This window comes from Idiotropiscis lumnitzeri, chromosome 12 (assembly GCF_059441095.1).
Source record: "Idiotropiscis lumnitzeri isolate Australia: NSW breed Sydney's pygmy pipehorse chromosome 12, RoL_Ilum_1.0, whole genome shotgun sequence".
Taxonomy (NCBI): domain Eukaryota; kingdom Metazoa; phylum Chordata; class Actinopteri; order Syngnathiformes; family Syngnathidae; genus Idiotropiscis; species Idiotropiscis lumnitzeri.
Genome location: NC_142402.1, coordinates 5,454,093 through 5,466,179, shown reverse-complemented (window position 1 = coordinate 5,466,179; position 12,087 = coordinate 5,454,093). Strand labels below are relative to the sequence as shown.

General features: G+C 40.3%; 1 protein-coding gene across 4 annotated transcripts in view; it reads right to left on the bottom strand.

The window, feature by feature from the left end:
- LOC148325599 (uncharacterized) overlaps positions 1-12,087 on the bottom strand; it is a 73,065-nt gene that overhangs the window by 42,582 nt on the left and 18,396 nt on the right. For all 4 annotated transcript variants that reach the window (XM_088310324.1, XM_088310326.1, XM_088310327.1 and 1 more), the window contains exons 2-5: positions 9,228-9,427; positions 3,480-3,566; positions 1,742-1,819; positions 1,290-1,529 (exon numbers count right to left, since the gene is read on the bottom strand). In XM_088310324.1, coding sequence (XP_088166450.1) covers positions 1,290-1,529; positions 1,742-1,819; positions 3,480-3,566; positions 9,228-9,417 — 595 coding nt within the window. In that variant the 5' untranslated portion in view covers positions 9,418-9,427. The remainder of the gene's footprint in view (positions 1-1,289; positions 1,530-1,741; positions 1,820-3,479; positions 3,567-9,227; positions 9,428-12,087) is intronic.

Here is a 12,087-nt window from a genome sequence, read left to right as displayed (position 1 = left end):
AGCAGGTACACACGACATGGGAAAAAAAAGACACAAAAAGAATAACAACAAACGGAGTGCCTTGTGGATACATACAGGACAGTACATGCATGGTTCAAAACAAATTCATGCATCCTGGAAGCGTCACGGAATGCAAAGGTCACACATGCATTGATTGAAAAGTATGATATGATTCAAAAGTAACTCATGTTAAACAGAGCGCCTTGGAATACATACCATGAGCAAGAGGGGAATGACGAACAACCCATGCAGATTATTACAAAAAAAAAAATATATATATATTATATGAACTTGCTTGAATTTATCCTTATCATTTTTCCCTCTTTATCTGACCTCTCATTCCAGTAGATATAAACGTCATCATTTCATCATATTTATATTTGATTTTTTTTTCGTAAATATGACTTTACCAACAAAAACAGAATGAGAACGCTAAAAAAAAAAAAAATTAAATTGAAGCTCCACAACCTTTTCAATCACTTTTCTCTTTTCATTTAAATATCTCAATTTCTATCTTCTCCAGTCTGCCTTTAGGTCTTACATCGTGGGATAAAATAAATCAAAATCTATGAAAAGGTGCATTCCACCCTAAATCTGACTTTTCACTTCATTGATTGGTTGCTATTTGGCGTGTGAGTCTCCTGCTATAAACAGCTCAAACAGTAGTTGCAGGATTAAGGAATTTAATGGATGTACTGAGTCTGGCACACTACCAAAATATGCATTACTGTCCCAGTACAGCTTGCTTCCAAAAAATGTGGAGTACATCTGATTAAATATCTAATATTTATTCATCATAAAGAAATGTGATTATTATATACCAACAATGGAATATGACAATATAATTACAATGCATCCACTTGTCCTTTCAATTTCTTATTTGAATAAAATATTGTATCTTGTTTTTTTTCTTTATGCTACAGAAAGTACTGACCTGTGTGGTTTCAATAAATAAATGAGAAGATGCAGGCAAACTAAAGATAGGAGTAAATGTGACATAAACACAGCACTGGAACTGCTTAGTCACGCGAAAAGGCTGCCCTCTGCTGCCCAAAGTATTTCCTTTGTGATCACGAACACTGCTCATGACAACGCCTGCACTGGGGCTCTACCATCATAACAGACAACAATATTTGCTCTTTTCATTTCAGAATTTCAGGCTGGGCATGTTTATGAAAAGCATGTACAGTACATGCATTTTAACCACTTCATGTCATCATTTCATCATCACTTATTTCAACCATCCTATAGCCCCAGCATCACACATGCAACCACACCATTTCTGTTACCTGGACTGCGATCCAAAGAATGGATTCCAGGACCACCAGAAGAAAATGGATCGTTTGGTTTGAAGGGATTGTTGCCACTGCTAATACTGATGTTTTGGGGCTCTGAACCAAAGAAACCGGAGGTTTTCTGCGTGTCCATAGTTTTTCCCATCCCCATCTGGCCTAAAGTGGACTTCACATCCATCTGGAACGGTGGCATGCTGGAAGTCATATTCCCACTCATTCCAGACTGAGAGAATCCTGAAAGAAAAAAAAAGATGTTCAACAGGCATCCTTAACCACATTTACACAGTTCCTTAATTCATTTGTCATTTTACAGTACCTCGTCCACACTATTGTTTTACATGTATTTTATCGCAATAGTTTCTACTCATATTTATTACATTTAATTTTACTTTCTTTTAGCGGGTCAATCCCTTTAAGGAGAAATACATGATGAAATATAAGAGAACCTAGAAATGAGTCAGGCATGCTGCTGTCCTTTGTCTTGTTCTGGCTCCACTGGTCAGTCTTCCCACCCATCATAGGACCTTGGAAAGCAAAAGCCAGGCAGACAGAAAGTCATTTACAGGAAAGTGAACCAAAATAGCGGTGTGCTGTTCATGAAATCATCATGTTTTTTCCTGTGGACCCTGTCCCCAGCTATTCACTGAAAAAGTCACATTTTCTTTTTTTGGGGGGGTGATATATCTATCTATCTATCTTTTTTTTTTTTTTTTTTTTTAATCAATAGCGCGGCAAAAGCCTGCTTCCACAACTAATGGCACACAAGTTCGTTAGCGGTATATTGGCTGTTCTCTTCACTATAAATAAACCTTCGCATTATGTTCTCTGAGCAGGCCATTAAAATATATATAGCACCGACTGCAGTACCTTTTTACTTAGGCTATCAGCAGAAGTCACAATAATTTAACACACAAAGTAGCAATAATTTAATACACAGCTAGAAACAACACCCCTGTGACAATATCACACCGTGCCTGTACATAATAACACATGTCGCATTTCATTCGCCCTAAACAGCCCCACACCACACCACCTCCGTTATGTCCGGCACCACACCACACGTCCTATATTGCTCTCCCATTAACAGGCACACTGCAAGATGGGGGCGGGATCAACTTTACTGTGTGAGATTGCGGTGCACTATGTCTCATAAGATTTCACCAAGTGGCGAGACAGGGTGACTGTTTTGGAGGCTTTTCAAAATATGAATTAGCGAGGTTGCAAAAAATTGGCGATCTTAGATCTTAGCTCTCTGCTGCAAACTTCTTTCAGCGGGGTGAAATTTTATATACATATTTTGTGATTTGGTCTTTCTCAGCTCTCTTTCCTACTGTTCCCTTTGGCGGCTGAGGGAGTTTGTGGGTGTCAGAGACGCCAGCCTTGTCCAGCTCCGGAGTGTTTGTCCGCACGGACCTCTCCGAGACTCTGTCTGGGTAAAACTGGTTAAAGTGGCGAAACAGTGAATTTGTATGCTTGAACTGCTTCGTGGCAAACTAGTTAAAGATTTGTTGACGATATCGGGACCTACCATCTTAAATATTATTTATTTGTCACTCTCCTCTGGCACTGTCCCAGCAGCTTTTAAGATCCCTGTAAGACGACCCCAACTTAAATGACCCAACCTTAAATCGACTCTTACATTTTTCTAACTAACATTGTATCGCACCATGTTCTGTTAAATGTTGCCTACTCGGCATCCATTGCCGCCTGGTCATCCTGGAAGGGGGATTCCCCCATTAGCAAAACCTTCTCAAGGTTTCTCATTTCCCCTCTGATATTTTTTTTCATTTAAGTTTTTTACTTTTTCCTTGCCCTCGTGGGGGCAGAGATCAGTGGATGTCAATAATTGTAGGCATGTGAAGCTTTTTGAGACTCTTCTGTGATTAAGAGCTACATCAATAAATTTCACTTGAATGTTGTCTAAAGAGACCGGCAACAATTTTGTTTTAAAAATGATGACTACGGATCACTTAAAAAACATGGTCCCTTGCATTGTAAAGGGTTACGTAATTATGGATGGACAGAGAATAGAATAAGGTACAAGTATCGAGAGGTCGCATCCAAACAATAAAAAACAGCCAAGTGATAGTTCCATTGGTGTGTGTATAAGCAAAAATTATGCAAAGTTGACTTAAAACAAACATTAGGAACCAAATAAATTGTTTTTCATCAAAACTGTCTTACCGGACAGGTAGTCCGAAGTGAATGCTGGCTGTCCAGGTGGGTCTTGGCGTCCACCTGGCAACATCACTGATGAAGTCATCCCAAGTCCTGTCGCAGAAAAAACACCACCAGTGAATGTGTGACCGCATGAATAATGTAGCCGTTGTGAAGCATCTTTACAGTGTGCTATATGAATCTGAAGCAATATCATCATCATTGTGGAAGAGGGAAACATGGTTGTCATCCTCAAACACTTTTTATCCCTCTTGTTGAAATCATCCTCTGACAAGATCCAAACAAGAAGTTTGTCTCTCACTTCCTGCGTGCACATCAAACATTTTCAAAACTGGCTGCTCCAGCAAGTAGATGTCGGTCTCGCGTGCAAGTATTTGTGCATCTTTGACAATGAGGCATGCCGACAAAACATGTCGCTGAAGGGTCCATCACCATGGTTACACCAGAAGAGGACGACAGCATCTGTGGCTCCTTCGGCCTCACTTGCTCTTGGCAGTACTGTCTCAGAATCATCACTTTTGTGTGTGGTATTGAAGGACATACAAGTGACATTGGCACTTACTAATGCACGTATTCACATAAATTGTATCATATACAATTATGAGCATGTTGATGCCCAAAAGGTAAACCTCACATCAGCAGGCTGATTGACTGATTTCAAGTAGAATGATGAGGCATTGAAGGCAAGGCTGGTTATATTCAATATTTTTAACATACTGTACAGTGGTTGTATACAGTGAACCCTCGCTACTTCGCGCTTCACCTTTCGCGGCTTCAGTGCTTCGCGGGTCTAAAAAATATGGGGGCATTGTAGTTTCGCCGAGCGGCACGAGGGGGCGCTGGAGCGGTTAGACGGCCGGCGTGCGCCGAAGAGGAGAGTGGACGAAGAAGAGAGTGGACGAAGAAGAGCACGTTCCCCCGGACACGATTGGTGGCGACGTTTCGCGCGGTTCGGACCGTACCAGAGCTCCGGCCGGCGTGCGTGGCAGTTAAGCCGAAGAGGAACAACTTCCGCCCGGGCATGAGCGCTCTGTCAGGCTGTCAGTTATGAATGAATAAATGAATAAATAAATAAATGAAGAATGCCACCTTTCATTTCACAGGGCACACCGGACGGCGTACCAGCAGGTAAAAGTCGAAGTAATTAAATAAATACAAAAAGAAGTAATTGAATAAATACAAAAATAATGGCTGGGGAATAATTTTTTTTAAGCTTTTTTAAAGGTGCGCCGCTACTTCGCGGATTTTCAGTTTTCGCGGGTGGTCTCGGTCCCCATTAACCGCGATAACCGAGGGTTCACTGTATTCTAAAAACAATGTTAAATTCAGGGGTGCACATAACAATTTTGGTCGGATTCTTAAAGGGGCACCCAAAGGTTGTTAATCGGTGCTCATTTGTTTTCCCTGACCTCATTGGCAGTGGCAATTTTAGAATTCATTATGACAAATAATCATACTATTACTATTCATACTTAGTGCATATTTAACTGGAGTGGCAATGTCGCAATAGCATGAAAACTGTACTTTAGAAGTATTATCATTGTAGAACTTAAAGGGACGCTTCATTGATGTTAACATTGGCACGTATATAATAGGTTCACATGTAAAAATGACATCAGTACTAAAATGTTCTCCCTTAAAAGCCTCTGTCGTGATTTAAGGTTTTACGACAAATAGGCACACCCCTTTTAGGGCTCTGCTTGTTATTTTCTTCTGGTTTGAGCATCTGCGTCACAGCAGGGAGGCAAGCATTGTAATATTGCTTGAATTGACCAATAACCACCAAAATTCAAATGCATATTACTGTCACGATCCATGTGTCATTGTTGCAGCGGAGTGGGCGTGTTCGACGGCGCATTACCCGTGGACGCGGCCGCGAGTGGGACGCGCTCACGAGCGACACAGCTGCAACCTATGAGGACTCTGATTAAGGACTATTTAAGCCATCGACGCGCACACACTCGCGTCGGATTATTGACTAAACTTGCTCTCGTCTATGTGCCCTTGCTATAGTCTTTGCCCAAGTTTTCTCGTGTATAGTATTTGTAGATTGTTGTTCCCCTCTATGTTACAGCTACGTTTCGGCTCGCTTTTTGTTATCGCTTCGATGTTTGGATTTAACTAGTGATGGGTAGATGAGGCATCCTGTATCGTTTCGACACAGTGACACAATGTATTGACACTGTGTTGACACTGTGTTGCTGAATACTGACACCAGGTGGACTTGCAGGAAATATATTTGACAGGGTCATCTGACACTGATCTGTCAAACTAATTTTATCCAATTCCATTGATTAGCGACGTGATGTGTTTTTATATATCTGAATTATTGTTGTATGTCACTGTTGTATAGCGAAATGGTGTGCTGCTGGGCTCATGGAAAAGCGGCTCACAAATCCCTTCATCTATGCCAAAAGCTGAAAGAAAAAGGAAGTCCTGTCAAATATGCACTGGAACAGACCACATTTCTTCTCAGCCAACTTCCATAATTGATACGAAATGTTTTACATTAACGTGATGCATTATGTGCAAAGTCTTTGCTCCGTGCTTCAATCAGGCTATTTTTTTATATACACTGTAAACTCAGTGCATCTTGCGGTTCGATAGGATTGGTGTGCCAGAAATTAGGGCATTGACAAACATTTCATCACACTATATAGGCAAAAAAGGATGGCCAGTGTGTAATGGGCTAAAGACATGGCACACACACTGAATGTGGGGGCAGCACAGCTCGGATCTAGTCACGCCTCTTCGGACTGCAGTCATTCTCCAGGCTCAAGGTCAAACTTGTTCTTTTAAGCTTTTCTGCATCACTAAACTGAAAGGCCTCCCTACATTTCTCATCCAAGTAAAACCTTCCAAAGTGGGGTACCACCCCAAAAATAGATACCCACTACGTGGATGGGAGTGAGTGGTTTTAAATCAACATCATGTACTGCAGTATTTTATAAGATGCAAAGCTGACCTTTTCCTGTTTAGTTCATAGTCCAGGTACACATTTAGAGGGTAATACTTAAAGCCACTTGAAAGGCAAGTCAGTTATTTTGACACAGGGAGTCACTGTCATCGTCATCGTGCAGATAGGATTCAGTTATGTATGAGCCACTATAAACATTGCTGAGGGTGACGGGGGGATAATCCCTGCAGTGCAATGTGTCGTGATTTACATCATGACATCAAATGGCATTATGACCTACTGGTAGCGTTGTAAAAATGTTTAATCAACATTGGTTTCATCATCAACACTGTTTGAATAGCCAGCCAATAATAATAGAGTCAGGCGGTGTAGCAAAGATAAACCAAAACCTAAGACACAATCGAGAAGAACAATAAAGTCAATGAAATCAAGATCCCAGCTTGATGGTTGTTGCAGGTCCCAAAAAGGAATATATTCAGAAAGACAGCGTATTTGCGCCATGGCAAAAATGCTGGTGCAAATTTCAGATTATTGTGTCAACGCTGTGCATATTTGTCAGTTTGGTATATTGGTTTTCACTAGGCTGGGTGGGTCACAGCGCAGCGGAAGCAATGACTCGGAGATCCACCCAGTAAAGTGACATTTTAGTGGCAAAAAGTTGACCTGAAGATTACTATGTCTGCTCAGACCCCATCTAAGTGCCCAGAACAGGGTAGAAGTCGGGTAATTTAACAAAATATATTTCTTTCAAAATTACACTGGATGCAGCTATTTCTGTTGCTGTCCCAAATGATGGAAAGACCCCCTCGTACACAGAGACAAGCTCCCTCACTGGCCACATTTAGAACTTGTTTTAAAATACATTTTTATTCCTTTGCTTTCCACACAGCATGAGACCCTGTTTTTATTTATTATTGTTGTTGTTTTTTTAATTGTTTCATGTATTTTAGAGCTAGGCTTATTACTTTTACTTATGTGCGGCAATATATTTCAGCTGTGGTTGTTTTTTTAAAGGGAAGTCAGTTTTTCTTTCCAAGAATATGTTCTATATAGGCCCACGAGTTGAAGTATGGCATTCCTATTAATATTGCGTTTGTGGAATATGAGCGAAGAAGTAAACTCCAACCGTTTTGAGCCATCTCAGGGGGCAGACATTTTGCTACCTGCTGTCGACTAAAAATGGTATCACAGTTGCTCAGGGCTCAGTGAACGACCAATCATGGCTCAGCATCAGAAATCAGGTGAGCGGTGATTGGTCGTTATCTGAGCCATGAGCCACTGTAATGTCATTTTCAGTTAACAGAAGAGACAAAATGGCTGCCCCAGAGATGGCTAAAAATGGGTGGATTTTGCTGCTTAGCTCATGTTCCACAAACGCAATATTAATCAGAGTACCATATTTAGACGATTGACGCAGCATAGAACATATTATTACAAAGATTTTTGGGGTGGTTGACTTCCCCTTAAAGTGTTCTATAAATAAAATTGAGTTGAGTTGAGTCACTATGTAAGATAAAATATAAGATTCATTGGCAGAGGATGTCAAAAGACTTCTGTGGTAAAAAGCTTCACTTACATCGAATCATAGTCACCTTAACATAACTGCTGGACTCAGCACACTTAGAGAGCCATCTTCGTTATGGGCTCTGACAGCTTAGGACAAGGTTCGTGAATGGCTGTGTATGTAAAGTTGTGTGTGAGTGCGTGCATAATGGCACCAAACACCGACAGCTTGAATGTGAAGGTGCTGATGTTGAAGCTTCACTGTACTGCAGTCACATGTGATAGTGTATAATGCATACGCATCCAAATACGGAAGCACACTGCAGAGATTAACAGTGAATGTTGCTGCTTAATAGCTTGATCAAAACATCACTCACCGCACTGTAAAACCTGGTGAGTTAGTTCAACGCTGAATGGTTTTGAGAAAGCTTTTTGCAATGATTTATTTAAGATTACCTCAGGGGACCCTATTTTCGTGACGAGCGCTAGTTTACCGTAAAGCGGAGTCTAACTGTGCACATGAGTGGGGTTTTCTTTCTTCTCGTATTTAGCTTGACTTTCCACAGGTAGAATTGGATGTAAGGGGGCGTTGGCTCTTTTGTGCGCTGTTGTGGGATGGCAGTAGTCTTTTCCCAGCCAATCCCAGTGGCATCTCTCATTTGCATCAAAATAAGGGCGGTCCAGACACAGTATTCCCGAGCACGCCATGTTTGTCATTGCGGAAATAGACATAGACTCGCAGGGGTCCATGCATGACATTGGAATGGCCTTCCCTTGTGGATGATATAGTCAGCTGCGCATGTCACGTGGGGGGATTGGCTGAGATTGGAGGTGGTCTGGGCGCAACAAAAATTAATAAAATTAAGTTATATCAGTTTTTACGCCGAGCGCACGGCGCCAGTCTCTGAAATAGGTCCCTGGGTGAGTTAAATTCATTTGGGGGAAGTGTATCATCAAGGTACTCATTGGAGCTAGATGCTGTACTGACAAACGTTACAGAAAAAAAACTACACATAGTCAGTAGAGAGCAACTAAACAGCTGAAGAGAAAATAAGAATGACTGTTCCTCAAAATCTCACAAGACACGGTAAGACATTAGGCGAAGCCTCGCAATCACATTTATACTCTGGCTGTATGTGACATTTTATAGAGAAATTTTCAGTCAACATCCAGTAAACAAACAGCGATTGCATGATCTGTCTTGGAAACACAGAGCAGCAACAACATCAGTCGAAATTTGCACGTAATGACACACAAAGTACACATTTTTTTTAATACAGAAATCAACATCTTGAATAAAAACATAATTTCCTGAAGTGTTTGAAGTGACTCACCACTCTTGCCGTCCTTTCCGTCCAGTAAAGGTCGGTAGTCACTCTTGGTCATTGTCTCTCCCACCTTGTCGTCATAACTCTCTTTCTCCAGCGCACTCATAAAGTCTCTCTTCATCAGAGCCTCTGCAGGGGCTCCACCTGGGACACCACCTCCACCCCCACCCAGAGCATCTCGCAGGCTCAGGTCCATAGTCTTTTAACTGGAGAGAGAAAATAGAGACACACAATTGTGTGGATGTTATTACTCAGGATGGAGCTATTCTTTATCTTCTTCTGACAGTGCATCGATGAGTTAAATAGTAGTGGGCGTGTAGGCCTCTTTCCCTCGAAAGCATCACATTTATATTTCGTTTTAATGGGTGACTACGGTCAACAGCGACAGATCAGATTGTCTCTGTTAAAATGGACGAGCCCACTTTCTCTGTCATGGGGAAACGCATCAGTCTTTGAGTGAGATCCAGAGTACACCCTGAGTTGATTGAATTGAAGGAAAACTGAGACCACGCCAGCTGTGTGAAAGTCAACTTAATGCACCATTACGCTACTAATGGCCGCAGAAGTAATGAAAGGCGTTTGCTGTTATTTTTTTTCTTCTAAAATAATATATACAGGCTTGAATGTGCACTTCAAATAGTAAATTGCAAGTCCATTTGTTTACAAAGCATTTTGCTTTTTTTTTTTCTTCTGCAGCACAGCGGTGGATGGAGCTTGGGGTGCAATTTGTTGCCTGAGTGGAAGAAAGCGATGCGCTTGTTTTATATATAGTCACTCCCATTACACACACAACACAAAACTACTTCCCCCGTCTCCCTGTGTTGTCACTAATTTGCCACTTAGGAAACACACGCTAATGTAAATCATTTGAATTGTAAAGATCTGTTAATATTAATGGTTAAGAATAATGTTTAGAAGTGAGTTTTAGACAGCCCTGTTCCCTTCCTTATAGCAAAGATGCCGTGACTTTAAAGTTGCCTGTACAAAGTGTACAGTATTCTATTTCTGGACATAAAGCCTTGCCTGATAGCATCAGTGGCTGCACTTTACAGTTATGGCCTAACGACTTTCCAGACTCTCCAGGTCTTCCTTTGAAACATTTGGTGAGGCAACATTTTCTATTTTTAAGCTGTTATCACGAGCAACTATTCACAGTTAATTTTAAGGCCACATATATCATTTATTGTGAATCTATTTGGGTGTCATGAGCAACCAGCTTTTGAAAGTAACAAAAATTGTATGTTCCAGTTCGTCCAAGTATGTTCCCACCAGAAACCTATTCCATATCATCTTTATTATATTTGTTCTATTGAATTAAGTAAGGAGTGTGTTAAGTTATACAATGAGAATACATCTAAAGTGCACTTTTCAATGGGTTGCTATCTCTTATTAACATACAAATTAATGGTAATAATAATGAATCTTAGAATCGCCACAGCTGTCGGTGGGTCAGAAAAAAAGTGAGGACCAAAGCAACAACCTCAGGTGCTTCTTTGAGAACCCCTGACCACTTATATAAAAAAAAAAAGTAAAAGACAGGCATGCATAGCGCCTGCGGAGCAATCACTGATATAATTATTTGAATTATAAATTGCAGGACAAGTTAAAAACTTCTAGTCTATACATTTTTCTCGAATTTTCGGTTATATCCAAAATCTTTCTCTTCTCTGTTGTAGACTGATGTCAGGTTACGGTCGTTCTTCCACACCAAGGCTTATTCAAGCATGTTTGAATTGCCCTTGCCTTGTGCGCTGGAGCACATTCATGGTGGAACAGAAAAGCAAACCCAAACTGTTTCTACAAAGTAAAAGCACACACATGTATAAAAGTTATTGGTAGAAATTTAAGACTGTAAAGTCGACTCTGGAGTATAAATTGTACCTGTCAAAAAATATATAACGAAGAAGAAAAAGTCGAATTTTAGAGAACTCTTTTTCATTCAAATTAGGGGATCAACTAATCCGTGGAAACCAAGATGGAGATTTTGAAATTTCAGTGCTTATAAATATTTTTTGTATGTTTGACGCACGACAGAGGTAGTCCCACTACTGTGGTGGTGTCAATTTTCTGTTTGTAGAAAAAAATTACCGATATTTAAGATTTAGCTTTCTTGTCAATAATTCCTACGTTTAAAGTGAATTGCATTAACAGTATACACACACATAATTCATGTATACATCCAAGGTAACTACAAAGATAATTATACAAACTATACAACAAAATGCACAATTAATCTTTTTGGAAATAAACAGGCAGAAAAGTAGTTGCATTGCAAGATTTTCAAGGCAACTTGGTAAATAATGTGCCAAATAAACAAGGTGATATTGTATTTATATACAAATTCAATAATTTATATTTTTTCAGGAGAAAACAAGCTTGAATAACAGCAAAATGTTTACTGCTGAATTGTGATGGAATAAATGCCCATTTGAATAAGCAGTATGATGTCCCAGGCTTCTACAGTCGCTGAACCAAGAGAGGTGCGATGAGCCAAAGGCAAAGGCAGCAGTCAAGTTGACAAAACCCGATAAAGTTATACACAAATTGTCAGACTGTTATGTCAGAAAAAATGCACATATAACCACCCAGTGCTCATGGAAACTTTATTTACAGTAGAATAACAAAAGCCATGACACTGCACTTTGTGGTTAATGTGTGCGTTGTTCAAACACCACAAAGTAGATTTTTCTAGTATTATTCAGGACTTAGGACTTATGTTCCGGTTGACCATTAAATGAACTGTGACATGATGGTAATTTTTCAGAGTATGAGTTGCAAATCCCAGAGAAAATCATTAAAAGCAGTTACATAGAGCCTACCATTACCGGCCTTCTGACATCATTAACACTCGCCGCTTTACTTCCCC